This window comes from Geotrypetes seraphini, chromosome 13, assembly GCF_902459505.1.
Source record: "Geotrypetes seraphini chromosome 13, aGeoSer1.1, whole genome shotgun sequence".
Lineage (NCBI taxonomy): Eukaryota > Metazoa > Chordata > Amphibia > Gymnophiona > Dermophiidae > Geotrypetes > Geotrypetes seraphini.
Genome location: NC_047096.1, coordinates 77,943,012 through 77,966,625, shown reverse-complemented (window position 1 = coordinate 77,966,625; position 23,614 = coordinate 77,943,012). Strand labels below are relative to the sequence as shown.

The window sequence follows — 23,614 nt, the reverse complement described above, 5'->3', positions numbered from 1 at the left end:
TCGATCGCATCAACCTTTTAGGAATCCCTGCCCTAGAGGAAAGGAGGGACAGGAGAGATATGATTCAAACGTTCAAATACTTCAAAGGTATTAATGTAGAACAAAATCTATTCCAGAACTTGGAGGCTTGGTGAATGGCTGGCTAGCAGTTGAGCTCCCTCCTCTGAGCATCATTTATTAAGAAAGTAACAATTCTTCTATTTGAAGATAAAATCCTCTAAATGGCGCCTCATGTTTCCTCTGTGATTATGCCATGTACTTAGTATCAAAATGGCTAGATTATATAAATAAAAAAAAATTATTTGTAGACACATGGAAAACAATAAGATATGTGAGTAATTTATCACTTATTCCAATTCACAAATCAACAAATCAAACTATATGGCTGAACTCCAAGATTCAAATTGGCGGATTTAAGGTCATCTGGAAGCATTGGATGATTGCAGGAATACGTGTATTAGAAGACATTATTTCCAATGGTAAACTGCTTGAGTTTTCACAGTTTCAACATAAATATGGCCTTAATAAATCACAAAGTTTTAGATGGATGCAACTGAAGCAGGCCATTCAGGTGGGGTTCCTTGAGTGAAAAAAATCTTAATAATCAATATAGTTTGGAGTTCTTATGCTTTCAGGTGGACTTCCTGGGACACCAGGCCGCTCAGTGGTACAAATTAATATCTGGATATATGAATAAAAACCCAAAAACTGGTCTTAGAGACATTTGGAGCATTGAGATTAAGCATCAAATTACTGCATCTCAATGGCCACGAATTTGGTCTTGGTAGATGAAATATACAATGTCTGCATCTATGAGACATAAGAACATAAGCAATGCCTCTGCTGGGTCAGACCTGAGGTCCATCGCGCCCAGCAGTCTGCTCACGTGGCGGCCCAACAGGTCCAGGACCTGTGTAGTAAACCTCTATCTATACCCTTCTATTCCCTTTTCCAGCAGAAAATTGTCCAATCCTTTCTTAAACCCCAAAACTGTACTCTGCCCTATAAGGTCCTCTGGAAGCGCATTCCAGGTGTCCACCACACGTTGGGTAAAGAAGAACTTCCTAGCATTTGTTCTGAATCTGTCCCCTTTCAACTTTTCCGAATGCCCTCTTGTTTTTTTATTTTCTGAAAGTTTGAAGAATCTGTCCCTCTCTACTCTCTCTATGCCCTTCATGGTCTTGTAAGTCTCTATCATATCCCCTCTAAGTCTCCTCTTCTCCAGGGAAAAGAGACCCAGGTTCTCTAATCTCTCAGCGTATGAGAGGCTTTCCATCCCCTTAATCAGTCGTGTCGCTCTCCTCTGAACTCTCTCGAGTAACGCCATATCCTTCTTAAGGTACGGTGACCAATACTGGATGCAGTATTCAAGATGCAGACGCACCATTGCCCGGTACAGCAGCAGGATAACTTCTTTCGTTCTGGTTGTAATACCCTTCTTGATTATACCTAGCATTCTATTCGCTCTCTTAGCGGCCGCTGCGCACTGTGCCGTCGGCTTCATTGTCATGTCCACCATTACCCCCAAGTCCCTTTCTTGGGTACTCTCAGTCAATAACATCCCTCCCATCATATAATTGTACCTCAGGTTTCTGTTTCCCACATGCAAAACTTTACACTTCTCAACATTGAACATGGTTTTTCCTGTTGCATAGAGCATTCTGGACCCCTGTTCATTTACAAAAATTAGACTGCTCTAGGTCTGATAGATGTTGGCATTGTCATCTTGAAGCAGGGACTTTAGATCATTTATTGTTCTATTGTCCATTTATTATAGATTTTTGGAAATCAGTTTGGGGCCAAATTAATAGTCTATTAGAAAATCATGTGGCATTATCATATGATACATTATTATTTGGCATGTCTATGAGAATTAAGAGCCAAATATCTTCCAAAAATAATAAACTCTTACTTATTTTAACAGGAGTCGCCATACAACAAATAACATGTAATTGGAAAAATTGGAATAGATTAAACTACAGTTTTTTGGTGGAATTCAGTGTGTCATATTTATAAAATGGAAAGAACATTAGCCATTCAGAAAGGGAATTTTAATAAATTTTAAGATGTGTGTGGGCCATTAACAAATTATTGCAATGAATAGATATTATTTTCCCTGATTTGTACAAATGAAAGAATGGGGGGGGGGGGGGGGGGAGAGGGTATTGAAGGGATGGGAGGGAAAGGGATAATTCTATGTAATATGAAGAATTGTAGTATTTCAAGTGATGTATTTAAATCAAAATGGTGTTACTTTTTGATGCACTTGATGTAAGTTATTAAAATGAATAAAGAATTAAAAAAAAAAACCCAAAATCTATTCCAGAGAAAGGAAAATGGTAAAACCAGAGGGCATAATTTGAGGTTGTGGGGCGGTAGATTCTTCTTTATGGAGAGGGTGGTCGATGCGTGGACTGTGCTCCCGAGGGAGGTGGTGGAGAAGAAAACGGTGACAGAGTTCAAACAAGCTTGGGATGAACACAGAGGATCTCTAATCAGAAAATAATGGGTATACATTGAAGGAACTAAGGCCAGTACTGGGCAGGCTTGCACGGCCTGTGTCCCATATTTGGACATTCAGTTGAGGACGGGCTGGGGAGGGTTTCGATGGATGGGATGGTTAAGATGGGCTGGAGTGAGCTTTGATGGAGACTCCAGTAGATGGAACCTAAGCACACTACTGGGTAGAGCTCTGGGTTTCTGGCTCAGAAGTATCTGAGAAAAAGGACCATTTAAACTAAATTAATTTATGGAGCATGTATGGTTGGACAGACTGGATGGGCCACTCGGGTCTTTATCTGCCATCATTTACTATGTTACTATAACAGAGTGGGAACTGCAGCCCCAAAATTCCATGTCCTTCTTAGAACCCCATTGGTTATATCATGGAACAGGGTATTGGAAGTGCAGACTCCTAAGATGATTACATACCTAGCAAAGAAAAACTAAAGTCCTTTACTCACTACTGGATGTCAAGGTTGTACAATTAAAAAAAAAAATAGAGGTTTAATTGTTTATCTGTCTGTGTTATTTCTATGAGAGAACTGGTGTATGTATAGTGAAACAGACATCTTCACGGGGCAAGAAGCCATGTGAAAATATTTTACATAATAGCGCCCTCTACAATATAAGAGAAGTCAGCAGCCAAGCCTTCTGGGATTACTTGCATTCAGTTCTAAACTTCTACCTGTTTCCCATTTCTAAACAGTCCAGAACATAGCAAACTCATGCTTAATGGTACCCAGCTATTGACACTAGGATTTTTTGTTTTAGTTACAGCCTCAATACACTGGGGAATAGCATCAGCTCCAACTCAGCCGATTAAAATTTGGAGTAGGAACTATGAGACTACTCCCAAGCTCAATCATCACTGTGGAACTATCAAAAGAGGTGCTGGTGATAGTAAAGAACTGTTCTTGCTCTAGCACTAGTTTATATATTTAGAAGAAGGCTGTAGTGAGGTAAGTGAAGGTGAAAAGGAGGCAGGGGTGTCAAAATTGTACCTTTCTGCTCACCCTGGTGCCTGGGATTTCATGCGCCATTTGTTGAACTGCTCCCTCGTGGGCATGCTAATTCCAATTTCAAGCTTCAGCTACATGGTACAGTAGAGGAAGTTCAGGCTGGTTTGGGGGTTTGAAATCCTGCAAGACTTCCTGAACTGGGCTGCGCGCCTCAAGCTTAGAGTTGAGTTGTGGTGTACATATGGAAGAGGCACTGTTTGTAAGGCAGCCAAAGGAAAGAGGGTGCAGGGAAAGCAAGAGACTGGGTAAAGGCTGGAGAGTGGTATGAGAGAGAGAGAGACAAGAGGCGACCCAAGCCATGTTATGTAAAACAAAGAGGCTATTGCCTCTTTCCTTCACCTATCAAGGTGGTGGGTCACACAGGTGACAGCTTTAGAGAAGGGAGACTGCAGGTTTGTACCCGTGATTCAAAGAAGCATCGTAAGGGATTGATTTACTACAGATTTTTGCCTACTGCCACAGAACAGGGAGCAGCTTAGTAAATCAGTTTCTGAAAGTACTCCAGATGATAAAGGAGTGTATTCCCCCTCCCACCTCCAAATTCACTGGGGACAGTGTTAGAGGGGTAGGAAAAGAGAACTGAAATAGGTCTCAGCTGCTGGCTCCTAGATTTAATGAAAATTTGGGAGTTATATCCCCTCCCTTTCAAAGAACATCCCTCTCCTGAATGCTCACTTTACCAGAAGAACCCCTTCACCCTGAACAGCATCTACTTCTTTCAGGGAGGGGGTCATGGTGAACAAGTTATAAGGGATATTATAGGAGAAAGTACCTGCAGAAAACCAAAGTTGCTTATAAGCTCATGATAGGGATCTTACCTGAGAAGAACTGATGTTTTAAAAATTCCTTCTTGCTATTCAAATGCCTTTATCGTGAAAACTACAGTGTAGGCATACATCTTGACCATGGCAGTGCCTGTCAAATAGATCCGGAGTGTCCAAATTGTTGACCATATAGGCCTTTGAGAAGGAAGATGCAGGCTTTTCTTTCACTATGTTCCATGGATGCCTGATGAACAGACTGTTGGATAAAAAACTCCCTGGGTACCTAAAACAGCAACTTAGAGTGGCAACATTATTGGAATATATCAAGAAGAGCTTGCAATAAAGGCAGATTCCTACAGGTTTTGCTTTCCCATGACAGCGAAAGACATGGGGAGAGTGTGCAGAAGTGGTTAAAGCTACAGCCTCAGTACCCTGAGATTGGATTCAAACCCATGCTGCTCCTTGTGACCCTGGGCAAGTCACTTAATCCCCCCCCCCATTGTCGCAGGTACATTAGATAGATTGTGAGCCCACAGGGACAGACAGGGAAAAATGCTTGAGTACCTGAATAAATTCATGTAAACTGTTCTGAGCTCCCTTGGGAGAACAGTATCGAAAACTGAATAAAGAAATATCCCCCCCCCCCCTTTTACAAAACCATAGCATGGTTTTTAGTACTGAGCATGGCAGTAACAACTCTGACACTCATAAGACTTCTATGAGCGTTGGAGCTGTTATCATTGTGTGGTTTTGTAATAAGAGGAGTAAATGTAGATCCTCTCCTGTCTTTCTGACAGATGAATAACATGGGGGTGGGAGAGGAACTATGTGTGAATGAGAAGGAGCACCGGAGCAGGCCCAGAAAGCTTTTCTAAGCTCTTCTGGACAGATCCGAACTGACACCATCAAGGATGATGACATGCATATGTGTGGTTGTCCATGGAGAACAGCGTCTCTTCCATATTCTAGTCTAGTTATATTGATTCTGGAGAAAATGGAATCTGCATGGTCTCCAGAGCTCATAATACATATTATAACTTACAAAAATTCCAGCATGCCAAGAAAGAGAAAGTCCCGTGTTTGAAAGTGGATGAGTGAAAAGTGAAAGCAGAGAATTAATCAAAGGATATACACAAAGGAAGAAAATATATTAGAGGAAAAAGTATTTATTAAAGCCAAAACACTTGGATAGAAAAAAAGACAAAAAGAAAAAGCAATGCCCTCTTATTTGGAATTATCATTTTACAGAACACCCCACAAACAGCTGTCATCTCACAGAATATTCATGGCATCCATATAGTTCCACATCAAACTATTCTACAGAAAGAAGCATCAGATTTACAAAACTTACAGAATCCAGAACCATCTGTGTGGAATTTGACCAGGTTTTTAATTCATTAACAGTTTACAATAAAATCCATGCTGAAGTGACTAACAAAGTTTAAAGCCCCCAAATGGTTTCTAAAGGATTTTTTTTCTTAAATTTTACATTTTTTTTAAACAACATACAGGATACAGGATTAAAGTGTGAGATATACCATGCAACAGCAGCTACTGCCTACACATGCATAACCCAAGGAGGGATTGTTTTGGTGTTTATTAAATGTGCGTTAAAATGATGGTGGTTCTCAGTGAACACCATGGCCTTTTTACCAAATTCTTCATTCACTTTGCTAGGTAAATACGTTATGACTGAGCTCAAGGGATATTTGGCCCTTGCCCTGGGAGATTTACTCTCGAGCATAAATATTTACACACTGCTGAATTTCACAGCACAGAGGCCATAGTGAGCGCTGGTCACACACAGCAGCCAATGCTATGAACAATGAGGCACGCACTTCATATACAAAAGTAACTTGGTGATCAAGAACAAAATATGGCTGATAACCTTTCCCTTCTACATTTAAATTCCAAATTATTACAAAACAAATCCCATGTGCTTCTGGCAGTCTCATGGTGGGATGGAATGAGGTGTAAAAAGCCTGCACTGTGCTTTTGAGACATCTTAATATGATGCATAGTAACAAAAACCAGGGAGTAGAAGTGCCACTGGATAGCACCATTCTTGCCTTTTAGTGGCTGGAATCTTGCTTTCTGAGGGCATTCAGATCTATAATTTCCCACATGTTATGAGACAAACCTAAATTTAACTTGGTGTGATCCCCAATGAGCCTAAAACCATCTAAGGGGTGGAAGATAACCTTTCTATAAGTCATAGGAGATAGCAGATTAATTGGGGTTAGGAGAACATTCACTTGGGTATTGTGAATTCTCCAAAAGACCCAGAATAGAGACTAATAAGAAAAGGATGAATTCATCATTGCTGTTAGGGAAGTTCTTTGACTTTGATTGATTATTCTACATACGTATCACAAACCCATCATTGACTCTTCAACTTTGAAAGGGGCAGTTCCTTCATTTTGTTTAGTTCTGGTAACTTAAACCCTGCTTTTGGTAACAATGCCTTTTCATCACTACAGATTTATATGATATGAAAAGAAAGTGTGATAAAATCTACTCTTATCTTCAATGAAAGGTCTTGGTTTTTAAGTGTTTGCCATTTTCTTTGAGAACTTGTCTAATTGCAGATCACATATAATAAATCAAATTAAATAGTGTAACCTATGGGAAGACAAAGCCACTAAAGATACTTCAGGTTTGAAAGAAACTAATCTTTTATTAGAAACTGGCCCCTTTCCCATTGGTTGCCAAACCCACTGCACCCAAATTACAAAAGGTTTATCCAAAAGGCACATGATGAGAGAAAGCTTGGTTGGTTGTATAAGGTCCCATATTTATGAACAGGTAGAAATACTCTATTTTTCTTGCTCAATAAATCCCATCTAAATACAGTGGCTATGTAGAAAGTCTACCCCATTCCAAAAGGTTTACCTTTGGTGCATTAGAAGTAAAATGCACTAAAACAATATTTGTCCATATGTCCTCATAAAATGAAGTAGATAAAGATCACGGAACAACTTGGTTGGATAAGTGTCCACTTTTTTGTAGTTCTAAAGCAGTGGTCTTCACTAATTTTTAAGCAAAGACCGTTTTGGGGCCAAAAGGGATGAAGGAATGTTAATAAATATGTTCCAGCTTTGGGCCAGTAATGCTTCTCGACATTCATTCCTACCAGAACACCTGGCCTTGATCACACATGCAGAACACAGATAAACCCTATGCAAATACAGGACCACAAACTAAAAATCCTAATATACACAAATGAAACCCTAAGATACCAGACTGCATGCAGTACAACACCAGAGAAACAGAAACAAATGCATTTCTTCAATGGTGCAAAATATAGACAGCAGATATAAATTTTCAAAACCGACACATTTCAATCACTAAATTAAAAATAAAATCATTTTTCCTACCTTTGGTGTCTGGTGATTTTATTTTTCTATTCATCTTTTCCCAGTCTCTTATCCTTCTATCTATGTACTAACTCTATTTCCAGGGCCTTCTTTTCTATTTGTTGTTTTTCTCGCCTTCACTTTCTGCCCTACATCCATCTTTGGTATTAACTTTTAATGTTCAACTTTCAATTTTTCTGCTTCCTTCTCAAATCTCCATGTCTTCTCTTCCCTTTCCTTCTATCCACATGCATCATCTCTTCCCTGTCTCTGCCCTTCCCCTCCCCTTTTATCCATGTGTACCATCTCCTCCCTCTTTCTTCCCTATTCTCATCTTTTCTTAAACAGCATTTTTCCATCTCTCTTCCCTACCCCTCTCATCCCTGTGCACCATCTCCTCCCTCTCCACCCTCTCTCTCCCTTCTCTGGTGGTCTGAAATCTTTCTTCTCTCCTTCTCACAGACTGGCATCTCTTTCCCTTCCTACATCCCTCTTTGTAGTCTAGCATTTATCTGTCCTCCTTTTCTCCTTCTCCCCTACCTTAGTCTGGAATCTCTCTCTCCTCATTCCCTTCCCTGGTTTGGCTTCTCTCTCTCTCTCTCCTTCCCTCCCCCTTCCTGTGGTCCGGTATTCCTCTCCTTTCCTCCTCTTTCCCTCCAGAGTCTGGCATCTCTCTCTCTCCTTCCCTTCTTCTCCAGTAGTCTGACATATCTCTCCTTCCCATTCCCCCTTCTTGTAGTCTGGTAATCTCTCCCCTCTCTTCTCATTCCCTTCTTCCCTACCTTAGTCTGGAATCTCTCTCTCTCTCTCCTCCTTCCTTTCCCTGGTCTGGCATCTCTCTCTCCTTCCCTCCCTCTCCAATAGTCTGACACATTTCTCTCCTTCCCTTTCTCCCTTCTTGTGGTCTGGTACCACCTCCTCTTCTCTCCTTCCCTTCCCTCCTCCTCCTCCTTCCTATCATGGTCTGACATCTCTGTCCTCCCCTTCCCTTTCCTCCTCTGGAAGTCTGGCATCTTTTTCTTTTTTTCTTCTCCCGTCCCATGGTTCAGCATCTCTCTAGGAACCACCCCCTTGCGATCCCCCTCTCCATGGGATCTGGTAGTTCCTCACCTTTCTTCTTCCCATCAGCTGCTCTTACATTCTTTGGGCCACTGGCAATGTGAGTGAGGTAAACATGCTGCCCTTGGTGGCTTGGAAGGTTTCCCTCTGCTATTGCTTCCTGCCTACATGGGGACAGGAAGCAGTAGCAAAGGGAAAGTTTCTGGGCCGCTGAAGGCAATGTATTTACCTCACTCACACTGCCGGCAGCCCAAAGAGTGAAAGAGCAGCTGCCAGGAAGGAGAAGTGTTAGATCCCAAGGGGTGGGGGGGATTGAAACCTGGACTGGTTCTGCTTCTGCTAAACTATATTGATTCAGATGATGACAAGATACATTCAGCAGTTCCTAATAGTTCCTTCTGCTGGATAGCACATTTCTTACGCAAAGAACCAACCACAAGCATCAAGAAGCAAAGAACTCTTAGACAAAGTTGTAAACAGGCAAAGACTAAGGACTGGATAAAAATATTGCAAAGACCTTGAACATCCCTCAATCAGGATGATTAAAAAGTGGAGGGAGAAAACTGAACAGGGAGACAGCTTTGAAAAAAATTACAGACTGATCATTTTTTGCTTGTGTCAACAATATCCAAGCACTCCTCAATCTGACCTATATTTTAGGGTTGAAAGAAGAAGTTCTTACTCAAAAAACCCACCCTGAATCTCATTTGAATGTAGAGGAACAATCAGGAGATACTGTGGTCATGTGCAGGGCCAGCCCTAAGCTCTCTGCCTTGAGTGACAGAATTGGGGGGGGGGGGGTGGCGGCAGCATACACGGCTCCAACATGCACAACAGCCTTCCTCTTGTTTGGCTGCCACTGCCACATCCCCACTTCCCTTGTTCTGGCTCAGAGAAGCTCTGTTGAAATAAGCACATGCCTGGACTGAAACACTGCCCTGAGCCAGATTTCTTATCAGAGGGAGGCAAGACATTGCAGTGCTACAGTGTAGGCCTGTACCTCCAGGTCTCATGCAGGGCTCTATTTTGTTTTATTTTTTAAATCTCAGAACCAGTGCAGGAGGAAGCAGAGGGATCTCAGCAGCAGTTCATAAAAAGGGGTGGGGGGTTCTGTACACAAGGTGGGGCTAGCAAAGTAAAAATATGCTAGCAACCTTGAGGGAACAGAGAGGAAGAGGAGACACTAGAAACTTGAAGGTGGGCAGTTAGAAGAAGCGATACTGGAAAAACTGGAAGGATGTAGGAAGAGAAAGGAGAAGGGGGATGCTGATCTACAGGGGAGGGGTTATTGTAAGGTCTTGAGATGCTCTTGGGAGGAGATGGACACAAGATTAAAAGTTCATCTAAGGCATCTCATACCCTTGGGCTGGCCCTGGCCAAATGGCAAAAGTCTCATGGTTTGGTGGTGGGGAAAAAAAAAAAAAAGAAGAACTTTCTGACTTGTTTGGGCCAAACCCAACACAGAACATTGTCCAGAGAACCCCGTCCCTACTGTGAAACATGGGGGTTGCAGCATCAAGCTAAGGGGGGTATGTCTCATTTGCAGTGTTAGGACCGAAAGGACAACAAATGGAGAAATGTACAGAAAAATTCTTGAAGAAAATCTGCTTCCCCCAAAAAGTTCATTTTTCTTCATAATAACCCAAAGCAAAAAAAGCTAATAGTACAGTAGAATGCCTAAGAAATAAAAAGGTCCAAGAAGTGTGGTTGCTGTGTTAGCCCACTTTAATAAAACAGAACAAAAAAAAAAAAGAAGGAAAATAAGGCAATACCATACAATCTTTCAAAGACAGAATTTTCAGATTAGGTATGAGTATAAGATACCATCAATATATGCAAAAGGGTGGTGGATACCTGGAATGCGCTTCCGGAGGGTGTGATAGGTCAGAGTACGGTATTGGGGTTCAAGAAAGGATTAGATGATTTCCTGAAGGAAAAGGGGATAGAGGGATATAGATACAGGATTACTATACAGGTTCTAGACCTGATGGGCCGCCGCGTGAGCGGACTGCTGGGCGTGATGGACCTCTGGTCTGATCCAGCAGAGGCATTGCTTAAGTGCTTATGAAACATAAAAAACATTCCAATGACAGTATCAAGAGAAAAGTAGGGATGGAGGGAGAGATGGATGGGTACTCAGAAGGTGACAAAACAGCATAAGATTTATCACATTATAAACCATAAAATATAACACACTTGTAGAAGCTGAATAATCTGCTCGCAATCAAATATGTGATTCTTAAAATTGCCAAAAAGGTTGAAAAGGTGACGGTGAAAGCTAGAAGGCTGCTAGGTTACATAGGGAGAGGTATGGCCAGTAAGAAAAAGAAGGTATTGATGCCCCTCATTTAGAATATTGTGTACAATTCTGGAGACTGCACCTTCAAAAAGATATAAAAAGGATGGAGTCGGTCCAGAGATAGGCTACTAAAATGGTGTGTGGTGTTCGTGATAAGGCATATGGGGACAGACTTAAAGATCTCATTCTGAATACTTTGGAAGAAAGGCGGGAGAAGGGAGATAGAGACATTTAAATATCTATGTTGCATAAATGTGCATGAGTCAAATCTCTTTCATTTGAAAATAAGCTCTGGAATGAGACGGCATAGGATGAAGTTAGGCGGTGATACGCTCAGGAGTAATCTAAGGAAATACTTTTTTTACAGAAAGGATGGTAGATGCATGGAACAGACTCTCGGTAGAGGTGGTGGAGACAGAGACTCTGTCTGATTTTCAAGAAAGCATGGGATAGGCACATGGGATCTCTTGGAGAAAGGAAAAGATAGTGGTTGCTGTGGATGGGCAGACTGGATGGGCCATTTGGCCTTTATCTGCCATCATGTTTCTATGTTTCAAAAATACAAGCAACATGGGCAGAACAATGTATGTCTAAACTAGATTTTAGTGACACCAAAACGTGAGGAGAAGGACCTCAAACACCCGAGCTATGGGTCATACCCTGAGTTTTGCTGGAGTCATGAATAATATCATTGGTCCAGAAAAACCTCACGCTAATCATTACTTTATTAAAACTATACTTTTGATATAAATTTTTATGTTTAATTTTTCTTTAAAACTTGGATAGTTAAAGTAGAATCAAACTCAGAGGAAACACTTAACTTAACACCCAACAGAGAATCTGCCGTTTCACACAGGGCTTCATCAGGGGTTAATAATGTTTCTTTATTGTTCGGACTTCTGATAGAACATCCAGATTTACTGTCTACAATTTAATCACTATAATAAAGCTACATTCTAGCTTTCATTCACGAATCATGTGAAACGGCAGATTCTCTGTTGGGTATTTAAGTTAAGTGTTTCCTCTGTTTGAGTTTGATTCTTCATTTACTATCCAAGTTTTAAAGGAAAATTAAACATAAAAATATATATCAAAAGTATAGTTTTATTAAAATAATGATTAGTGTGAGGTTTTTCTGGATCAATGATATTATTCATGACTCCAGCAAAACTCGGGGTCTGACCCATAGTTTGGATATTTGAGATCCTTTTCCTCAAGTTTTGGTGTCACTAAAATCTACTTTAGACATACATTGTTCTGCCTGTGTTGGTTGTATTTTTATAATGTGATAAGAAACACAGATAGGACAGGTTCTAGGTTTCCTATCACACCATAAACTATAAAATTTTACTACTTTGGCATCTTCTGATTACCCATCTACCTTTCCCTCTTTTCACTCCTCCTCTTCCCCTGTCTTTCCCTTGAGACTGTCATTAGAATGTTTTCATGTTTCACTTTTATATATTTTGAAATAATCTTCCAAAGCTTATCCAAAAATGTATTAATTAGTCTAATAAAAATGGTATCACCTTATTTTCCTTTCTTCTATTTCAGTTTTATTTATTACCTTGAGTGGTCCAGTCAGATTCCTGACCTCAACACAATCCTTGACAAGTTCTGGAGTCCATCAACACTCAAAGAAAATTGAGAAATCTTGTAAAACGTTTGTTTGCAAAGAATGATCTAATATTGACCAATCTAGATGTACAAAATTAGTGGAGACATATCCCAGCAGTCTAACAGCTGTAGTTGCTTCTAGAGGTGCTAGTGGTGGGGTTATATGCTTTATCTTGTATGTATGTTGATGGTTGGGAAAAATTATTAATAATTTAAGTGCATGGAAGTTTGCTGCATTGACACAAAAAATGAAAAATGTTCAAAGAGCATAGACTTTCTATAGCCATTGTATAACCTAAATTTATAGGAAAAAGAAGCAAGCATCAGAACAGACTGAGATTGGGGTCAGCCAGAACTAGCCCCAAATATTCTGCTGGCCACCAGATGGTAGGAGACAGAGCACCAATCTAATATCTTTTCCTTAAACAGTAAATAGATAAACTGAACTTAAACTGTATTGATTCTTCTTTACTATATTTTGGGTGTTCATCTTTTGCTGGATTTGTTCGCTACTCATCCTTTTACCTAGATCCTTATTTAAACAACAACAGTCAATCTATTACACAAAGAAACAAACTTGCCAGACAACAATATTTCAGAGCTGTCCTCACCCCTTCTGTACCACCCTGCCCCATGCATATGGTGATATGAAAGATAGGAAAAAGGAAGACCTGAGGGCTTCTACAATACAAAGAAAGTTATGAAAGCAGCTGAGCCTGGCATAAGGTTAAAGGTCAGGCTACAAGTCCAGGCCTCAGGTTATGGCACCTTGACAGACTGCCTTTTTCTTTAAATACCCCCACATTTAAAAATGCAACAAATACAAACACATCCCTACACATAGGAGACATGAAAACATCTTTTAATAGTTTATATATATATACTTATATCACATAAATTTTATATATATATATATATATATATATGTATACTTCTTTTAAAACAATATAAAAATGTTAAGACACTTCACTTAAATGTAAAGATCTGCTTTGCAATCCAAAGTCATTGCATCAAGATTTTTTTTCTTCATTTTCATAAAAGCCCATCTCTGTACAAAATGATTTACAAAATGAAAAACCAAGGAAAAAAACCCAAAAAACAAACCATAGGCAATTCTATCTTTTATATTATCACATCCTGTTTCTCACGCTCTTTAATAAGCTATGCATTAGCACGCACATATGGATACACACACACACACATTATCTGTGCTTATCTTTGTTCAGGGTTAGAACAGGATTCCACCACAACAGAACAGATATGTGCTGTATTTATTCTAATGAAGAATGTAATCTTTTCATTACATTATAAATATAAATAAATAAATATATATATATATATATATATATATATATATATATATAAATATATATATATATACACTGTATATGTAATGAAAAGATTACATTCCTCATATATATATATTAAATGTCCCTCTTAAGGCCTCCAATTGTCTTTAAAACCCTTTGGGAATTTCAACTGTCACCTTGTTCCTCTATTCTTGCCACTTCTCTCCTCACAGGGGTTAGTAGATGTAAAGCTTAGACGATGCCCGTTTACACATTTAAGGGCACTGTATGCTGCTTGTCACTATAATCTTATCCTATAATATTGTGCACACAATTTTACACTTAACCCCCAATTCTATACTGCACCCAAGGTTTCAAACACAAATCTGTGCACACTACAGATCTGTGAGTGCAACTTAATTGGTTATCAAACCAATCAGCGCCAATAACTGGCAATTAACAAGCAATTACCGGCACTAATTAGGCTTTACATGCACAACTTTAAGTGTATTCTATAAAGTGATGCACATAAATTCTAGTGCGCGGATCTCAAAAGGGGCATCTCCTGGGGAGGGGCATGGGTGGGTCGTGGGCATTCCTATAAGTTAGGCTCACTATTAAAAAATACACCTGATCCAGCCACAACTTAGGTGCAGCTGTTTAGGCCTGGTTTTCAATGGCATAAATGTCTGCACCTAAATGTAAGCTGTGTGGACGGGTGCTACATGCGATTCTATAAACTGCGCCTAACTCCAGAGGTGGTTTATAGAATAATGCTAAGCACTGATTTTTCCCGGCAACGTACATAAAATTTACACTCCTTGGTGCGCAAAATTGCACATGAAGAGTATAGATTATCTACAGTTATAAGCATAGCTTATTTGACAAATTACGTACATGTTAACTGGCACTAAACCAATAATTGGTGATAATTGGCACGAATTTGCAGTTATGTATGTAACTGCACTTAAGTCGATGTTCTATAACTTTAGCACATAAATTCTGTAGCATGTAACTGCCCAACACTTAGGCCCAAATTCTGTAGCCAGTGCTTAAAGGTAGTCACCTATTTCGGAGGCGCCCAACTAGATAGGCGTCTATCTAAATTGAATAACAAACCCAATTAAGCTTTTTCATCAGCACTGATTGAAACATAGGCGCCTATCAAGGAAAACGCGATTCTGTAACAAGGCGCCTCTAAAAATTTAAGCGGCCTTCAAAAAAATAGGTGCTATGCATGTTAGGCATGGGCGTGGCTATGTGTTAGGTGCTTTCTTACAGAATCACTACTCTTAAGCACTCAGCTAGGTGCCTAACTTTTAAGTGTGCCTAGAGCTGGCCTATTTAATGGGCGCCTCCAAAATAGGTGCCCAAATAGGTGCCGCTCAGTGTGATTCACTAAACAGCACCCAATTTTACTTGGCGCTAAACTTTTGGGCGCTTCTTATAGAATTTGCCCTTAACACACTAAGGTTATAGAGTTTTGACAGATATATATTTAACTGTAACATTTAGTCGCAGACATTTACACCAGTCACTGACATGGTGTAAGTATCTGTGCCTAAATGTTGGCGTACAAATGCCAGTATTCTATAAGGGCAATTACATGCATAATCACCGATACAGAACTCATGCTTAATACGTAGCAAGCCAATGCCTAACTTTAGACAACCTGTAGAGAATCACCTTCAGGAACTCACCCCTCAGGAGAATTCCAATCATGAGGATAACGTTACTGCCCACGTCATTCAAGCGTCTATAGGTGCAAGCTAATTTCAGAAAAACCCAGACATTGACAATCTGAAGGGTCAAATAGTAACCAAACATTTTAACTCTTTCCTATGAGCAGGAAACTCTATGTATTGCTTATAAATAGACCAGTGGTTCTCAACCCTGTCCTGAGGGACCCCCCAGCCACTTAGGCTTTCAGGATATCCCTAATGAATATGCATGAGAGAGATTTGCATATAATGGAGGAGATAGGCAAGCAAATGTGTCTCATGCATATTCATTTGTACAGTACAGGGTCGAGAACCACTATAATAGACAATTTAATATGTATTATTCTAGGTTACACTAAACTTGTCAGCCTTGGTATAAAATATCCTATGCCCAAACACTCTCAGATCTGCTGATTTCACTCATTATTTTCTGCATGGGTTACATATCCTCCTATACCACTTGTCCTTTGTTGCATCCACTTTCTTTCAGTGTTACTATAATTTTAAAGTGCAAAACTAGCAAATAATTTTATGGAAAACTTAAAGTTTGGTTAAAAAAAACAACAAAAACCTCAGCACTTAACATAATCCTTTTCTTCATTTGTAGTGTGTCCCTTTGTGCAATTGTGCTTCCTTCAGTGTTAAGGGCCCTTTCTGCCCTTGTTTTCCACATTTGAATCCAGTCTTTGGATTATTTCAGACAGTGCTTATTGCTCACATGACCTGACCCAGCCTCAAATCTGAGATTTGACTTTCAGCAGAAGAAACAAAATATATAAAAAGCACGGTGCTCAGCATGAGCAATGAAGACTTGGCTATAAGAGAATGAAATACAGTCCTAGTTCCAAGTCCCTTGAAGGTTAATTATAGCTGTAAGAAAAGCAGCAGTGCTAACAGTCAGGCCCATGGATTCATGACGTATCTTCAGTTTTCCTCAGTCTCTATTGTTTTCTGTTTCTGTCACCAGATTCATGGAGTCTTGCTGCATAATACGACATGACATTTATGTTGCTTGAAGGCTGTGAAACAGGCAGGTCAATTTCCTAGTGCTTTTAAAAGTCAGGGTGAAAAAAAGGTTTAAAGATGTGAAACAGAGGTGGCTGGTTAGCCATATTTTGAGCAGGAAGTGGGATAAGCAAATAAGCCATTTTGGATGGGATACCCAAGTAATCTTTGAAGGATTCTCAGAAAGTCAATCCAATGGGGGAGCAAGAGGAGGAAAATGAGGCCTTAGCAGTTGAATGTGAAGTAGGCAAGCAGACTTAGAATGAAATGGAGGAGTTCCTTGTACCAAAGGAAGTCAATACAGGGATGGATGTTCTAGCAGAAGCAGGTTTCTCTGTGCCTGAGTTAGAAGTCTCATTCACCCCACTAGCCTCTTTAGAAGTTCTAGCAGCCTAAAAAGAAAAGCAGATTCAAGGAGGAGGTGGCAAAAGAAGCAGGGGACAACTTCAAACAATTTTAAACAAAGAGCTGATCAAAAGCAGCACAAATTAGGCCTGAGGTTGAACAGCTAGAACAGGGTCCACAATACATACACAGTATGTTGAGAAAGAGACACACATAGGCAGGTAAAAGGAGAGAGAAGAGACAGGTGGGATGGGGAAGATGAAGAATTGAAATGTTAAACCTGGGCAAGCTTTTCATTGCATTAATAAGTAATAGTATTATTAACTGATTTGGGAAATGCATAGCAGAGATGCTCAGAATTACAGCTGTAACAGACACCTGGCCATTTGATTCAGAACTCAAAGCCTGTTCTTTCCTAAGCCTTGAGAGAGGGCTACTTTGCTAGCCCCTCGGCCTTTAAATAAGGTAAGATAAACAATGCAATCATTATTTTAATGACTCACCCAACCATAACATTAGAGTCATAAGTTTCAAGTGTGGCATAAAATGTAAACCTTCAGCATTTAAACTGGACCTTAAAAGAATCCCAAAATTCGATGCTGGATCAGATCTATTGTCCATCAAGCCAAGCATCCTGTGTCTGACTGGCCAATCCAACTTGCTTGCCAGAACTGGCTGATACATGTCTTAAGTGACCACTTGTTTGCCTAAGCCTATTGGGCTCTACCAGATGACTCTTGCCCAGCACAGAAAGCAATACTGCTTAGCTGTAACTGGAAGTTCTTTGTGGACAGCAGCGGAATAGAGTTCTGGATTTTCTCTCTTCTCAAAGCTCAGGAGAGCCTGCAGTGGCATTCCCTACCATGCACAGCAACGCTGTCTGTATCAGTCTCCACAGTCTGCTCCAAAGCTCATGAAATAGTGGAGGGGAAGGAGGGCCGGATGTCTGATTCCATTCCCCTGATGTCTATAAAGAACATCCATTCTAGGTAAACAATCTTGCTTTCTCTGAACCACATTGCTAGGCAGTTCCAGAGCAGAGGATTGCTGGTTTTGCTGCTAAGCAACTCAGAGGGATATTAAGAGTAGAGAGCATGCAAAAAGATTTCTTAAAATGTACTCTGTGCCTGAAGATACATCCAAGCACTAGTGTCTTATGAATGTGTGGACAGATGACCACTTTGCTATTCTACAGGATGTCAAGAATTGATGTAGAGGTAAGATAAGCCCCCATTACTGAATTAGAATGGAGTTTTTGGATGGTGATTTGGCCATAAGGAGGCTCACCTGCCAAAAGAAAACAAAATTCTATACAGTTCACAATTCAATGAGAGGGGGATTGCTTGGAGCCAATAAGCCTGGATTGTTGAGACTGTAGGAAACATATAACTGAGAATCGTTCTTGAATGACTGAATGGCATTTAGATAGTAAAGCATAGCTCTTGTTCAATCCATGGTGTGAAGCATAGACTTTTCCAGGTGAAAACATGGGGGGGGGGGACTGAGTAGGATGAAAGTCTGATTGAGAAGGGTGGGGTATGTTCATAGTAGCATTGGATTGTGGAAAAATTTGATGTAAGGATAATATACAGTATAAGTGCCCGGAGTTCTTGAGCTCTCCTGGCCAATGTAACAGTTATCAGGAAGATGACCTTGGATTATTATAATGTCATTTATTTAGATTGTGCACAGATGATTTTAAGAAAACTTCAGACTGTACAGAATACTGCAGTTAGGTTTATTATTTTTTTTTTCTTTCTAGGTCAGATCATATCTTTCAGTATTACAGTAGATAATGTTGGCTTCTGATTGAGGGTAGGATTTTATATGTTTTGTTTTCTGTTTAGAATTATATAGAATTATATGCACCATAGTATATGCTTGATATTGTGCTTTATCCTCCTGTTATGAGATCTCACACTTTGAGATATGTTAGTCTTTTTTATTTTACTTTATTGAAGGAGCAATGTTCAGCAAAATTATTTTGTAACTTGTCTTTTGCTTTTTAGGCAGCGAATAAATTGAAACCTCTGCCGATTCAGTTGAGAGTTATTTCAAATTATATTATTTTTTGGAAGTTTAAAACATTCTCGTTCTCTAGGTTTACCTTATGATTCTGTTTGTAAGTATTATATTATGTGATGTAATTTCATGAGTGTGGCCACTGTTCTTTGATTTATAATCCTATAGAACTTGGTTGTAGGTATTTGTGGAATAGAAGAATAAAATGTTATGTTGTTATGTTCCCATGAAAAGTGCTGGAGTATTGTTCATTCTGCCATGAGCTCAGATGGTGGATATATGAACTGACAAAAACCAAAAGGAATTGACCCCATAATATCCACAAAGAAGAAAATCCAGAGAAACCCAAAAAAGACTCTGTGGAGTGACGATGTTCCTAAATGGACTTTATTTGAAAGTGTCAAAGTTCCAAAGGTACACTGAAATCATCCACATAAAATAATTTCATCCACATAAAATTAAAGGACCTAGTCCGCTAGGGATACAAGACCCAACACGGTACGCGTTTCGACAAAAAGTCCCTTTCTATTGCAAATGCAAGCAGTGTCTCACTTCCGGCTCACCACACAATTGTTTCTCACGTACTCACCTTTATAGGACCCCCAGGGACCCCTGAAGAAGACTTTTTGTTGAAACACAGACCCTATTGGGTCCTGTATCCCTAGCGGACTAGGTCCTTTAAGGCTCTTATGTGGATGATTTACTTTTATGTGGATGGAATTATTTTATGTGAATGATTTCAGTGTACCTTTGGAACTCTGACACTTTCAAATAAAGACCATTTAAGAACATCGTCACTCCACAGAGTTTTTTTGGTTTTCTCTGGATAGATGAACTGAGCAAAGTTAATGTTAAGGTCCCATTTGGGGCAGGTGGAGGAAGACAAATCAGCCTTGGTGTGTAGGAGACTTTAGATGCATCTAGCAACAAAAAGATGGTAAGAAATGTTTTGTCATAAGCTGTAACTGCAGACAATTGAAGGTATATAGAAGTGGTTAAACTGGAATTAGAGGGATGCAGAACACAGTCCAAAAATATGAGTACAGGACATGTTACAAGACTGCAGGCACACTGATGTGCACTCACTAGCATTTAGAACAGTATGACTTATGGGTAATTGGTTTTCTCGTGGTTAGAATTATTTCTTAAACTTCCTGTGACACTAGAATAGAGGATATTACTTGGTTCTCACTTTCTTTGCTGTGAGAGATCTTTTAGACTGGAGTGAAGTAGATGTTGAGTCAGGAGTGTGAGACCTTGTTGAGTCAGGAGTGTGAGACGTTTAGGGCCAGTGAAAGAATATTAGGTGCCAAAAGTGAGCTTTTAAAGTTAAATCAGCTAAACTCCCCCTCTCCTGCAATTCACATCCCACCACTCTCTCTCACCTGCTACAGGTGAGTAACCTCTCTCTTCTCAAGGAAAAGTAGGACATAACATTCTCACATAAGGGAATCCCTAGCTACCAGCTGAAAACAAAAAACAAATGGGACCTGCAACAGGCTAGGCCTAGAACATGTTTTTAAATTTGCAATTTGCAATTTATAATTTTTTGTTTCTTTTTGATCAACCTGAACCAGAAACAAAATGGGCCTAGTGGTGTGGAGTTGGATTCTAGACTCTGAATAGATACTGAATAGATACTGATTGAACAAACCACTTGTCACATTGGGAGACATGTTCTAAATAGTAAGATGTGGATGTGTTGACTGATGACCATGTTGTAGCTCTGCAAATCTTCTCTATTGAGACTGACCTCAAATAGCTAGTGACACAGTCATGGCTCTGACATTATGAGTTGTGACACGACACTCAAGAGTTAGCTTGGCTTGGGTATAACTAAAGGAGATGTGGTCTGCTAGCTGTTCCCATTCTCTTAGGGTTAAAAGAAACAAAAAGCTGGGTGAATTGTCTATGGGCTTTAACCCATTCCAAATAGAAGATCAAGGCTCCCTTACAATTCAAGGTATGCAGTACACTTTGTTGGGATAGACATGAGGGTTTAGGAATAATATTGGCAAAACAATTGACTGGTTGAGATGGAATTCAGATGTGACCTTAGGAATGAACTTCAGATGTAAGTGAAGACCTGCTTTGTTCTGATGAAATCTTTTACAAGATGGATCAACTAGTAGAGTGTTAAGCTTATTGGCCCTGTAGGCTGAAAAGATTGCCACCAAGAATATAACCTTCCAGCTCAAAAACCTCTGATGGCAGGTATCAAGGGGCTCAAATGGAGTTTTCATCACCTGAGTGAGAACAACACTGAGATCCTATGACACTGTGGGAGGTATGATAGGAGGCTTAAATAGCAACAAACAATCAAATGGAAGGGAACCCTTACAGAATTAGTCGCAAGACCATACTCTGATAAATGTAAAAAGTACTGGAGCAGTTTGTCCACCTTTGCAAATCTTTTGCATTTAAAATTATTTGACCTCGTAGTGGAATCTTTTTTGGGAGGCTAGATGACACAGGAGACACGTTATGCAAGTGGAGAGTTACCCACTAACATCTTGACTTTTAAGCCATGAGAGCCAGGGTCTGGAGGCTGGGATGTAGAAGTGACCCCTTCGTTCTGGGTGATGAAGGTCAGAAAAAAGTCCACGCTCAATGGAGCCTTTTGGATTCTATACATAGGGTTGGCTTGCTTGTAAATAAAGAATGTATACAGAGGAAGGTCTTCCACTGTCACATCTGTACAATCTTAAGGATGTTGTGACTGGGCACTGCACACCTTCCTTAGGATGAACATCAGCAAAGGATGTCCAACATTTCTGTCCTGGGCTCATCCTCGATCACCTTGTTCAACTGATAAAAAGGTGTGAGTTAAACCAGAGGACATGAATAGTGTCTTGAATACAACTATTCGTATTCAGCCGAATGTCAATTTTAATATGAATAATCCGAAGCTCTACTGTGCTAAATCCTATGGAAATAAACACTTGCTCTCTGATTTAATGTTGCTTCTTTTATTTGTTATGTTAAGGTTCAATTCCCATTATTTGTATTTAGAATTTGTATTCAGTTGAATAATATTTTTCATTATTTGTATTTGACCAAATAATATATGCTCTGCTAAGGACAGTGCTGGGCAGACTTCTATGGTCTATGTTCCAGAAATACCAAGGAAATACAATAATCAAGTTTTTAATATCACATTCATTATTGATTTAATCATGAATTGATAATGAGTGTGATTGTTGAACAGACTGGATATACATTCATCTATATCTGTCATCTTTTACTATATAACTATAAGAAAGTGCAGGAGAGAAGTTCATGACTTTAGGTGGAAAGGTGAAATCTTGAACACCAAAGGGAACACTCTCAGAAATGTTCCCTTTTACATGTACAAGACTCAAGATACAAGTAGAGATCTGGAATCTTAGCGTGCAGGAGCTGTACAAATTATGGGAAAGAGAAGTCTATTCCAAAAGAACAGGCTAGAACAAGGGTAGAACCAGGGTAGAACCAGGCATAGGCTCTAACATTTAAAAAGGAAACAGAGCAGCTATTGAAGGGAATCTTGGGGAAAGCTGGCATTCGCTCAGGAGTGCATTTCTTGAGTACAGTATTTTCAAACGTCATGCCTCTGTATAGGTCCATGCCTCCATATAGGTCCATGGTATGACCACTTAATTATTATGTAAAGTTCTGGTCGCCCTACCTCAAAAAGAACATACAGGAACTAGAAAAGGGCAACAAAGTGATAAAGAGGTAGAACACCTACCTTATGAAGAAAGGTTAAACATACCAGGGCTCTTCTGTTTGGAGAAGAGACAACTGAGATGAGATAAGATAAAACAGAGGTTCTTAATCAATGGTGCCTGCAGCCTGGAGGGGCGCAGGAAGAAATCCAATATGGTTTTCTCCACAGTGCATAATCAAGCTGTGGAATCTGGTCCCACATGAACGACTACTTCGAAAAATTGCGAGACATGGAATTGAGGGTGAAATACTCACGTGGCATAAAAACTGGTTGGCGGATAGGAAACAGAGAGTTGGGGTAAATGGACAATACTCGGACTGGAAAAGAGTCACAAGTGGAGTGCCGCAGGTTCGGTGCTTGGGCCCATGCTCTTCAACATATTTATAAACGACCTGGAAATTGGTACGACGAGCGAGGTGATTAAATTTGAGGATGATACGAGTGAAGACGCAGAAGGATTGCAAAGACCTGCAACATGATATAAACACGCTTGAGAAATGGGCTTCGACATGGCAAATGAGGTTTAACGTGGATAAGTGTAAGGTGATGCATGTCGGTAACAAAAATCTTATACACGAATACAGGATGTCTGGTGCGGTACTCGGAGAGAACCCCCAGGAAAGAGACTTGGGAGTACTGGTCGACAAGTCGATGAAGCTGTCTACACAATGCACGGTGGCTGCGAAAAAGGTGAACAGAATGCTAGGAATGATAAAGAAGGGGATCACGAATAGATTGGAGAAGGTTATCATGCCGCTGTACCAGGCTATGGTACGCACCCACCTGGAATACTGCAGGCACTACTCGAAAGGGTCTAGAGAAGAGCGACTAAAATGGTTAAGGGGCTGGAGGAGTTGCCGTACAGTGAGAGGTTAGAGAAACTAGGCCTCTTCTCCCTTGAAAAGAG

At 40.0% G+C, this 23,614-nt stretch overlaps 1 protein-coding gene across 14 annotated transcripts in view; it reads right to left on the bottom strand.

Moving 5' to 3' along the window:
• Positions 1–23,614, bottom strand: part of SRCIN1 (SRC kinase signaling inhibitor 1) — a 223,107-nt gene that overhangs the window by 5,653 nt on the left and 193,840 nt on the right. For 9 of the 14 annotated variants that reach the window (XM_033918280.1, XM_033918282.1, XM_033918283.1 and 6 more), the window contains one exon: positions 15,247–17,023. The exons of 1 other annotated variant lie outside the window; for it this stretch is intronic. In XM_033918280.1, coding sequence (XP_033774171.1) covers positions 16,889–17,023 — 135 coding nt within the window. In that variant the 3' untranslated portion in view covers positions 15,247–16,888. Of the gene's footprint in view, positions 1–15,246; positions 17,140–23,614 lie in introns of those variants that run through there. 4 more of the 14 variants (XM_033918289.1, XM_033918291.1, XM_033918288.1 and 1 more) reach the window with 3 other exon arrangements.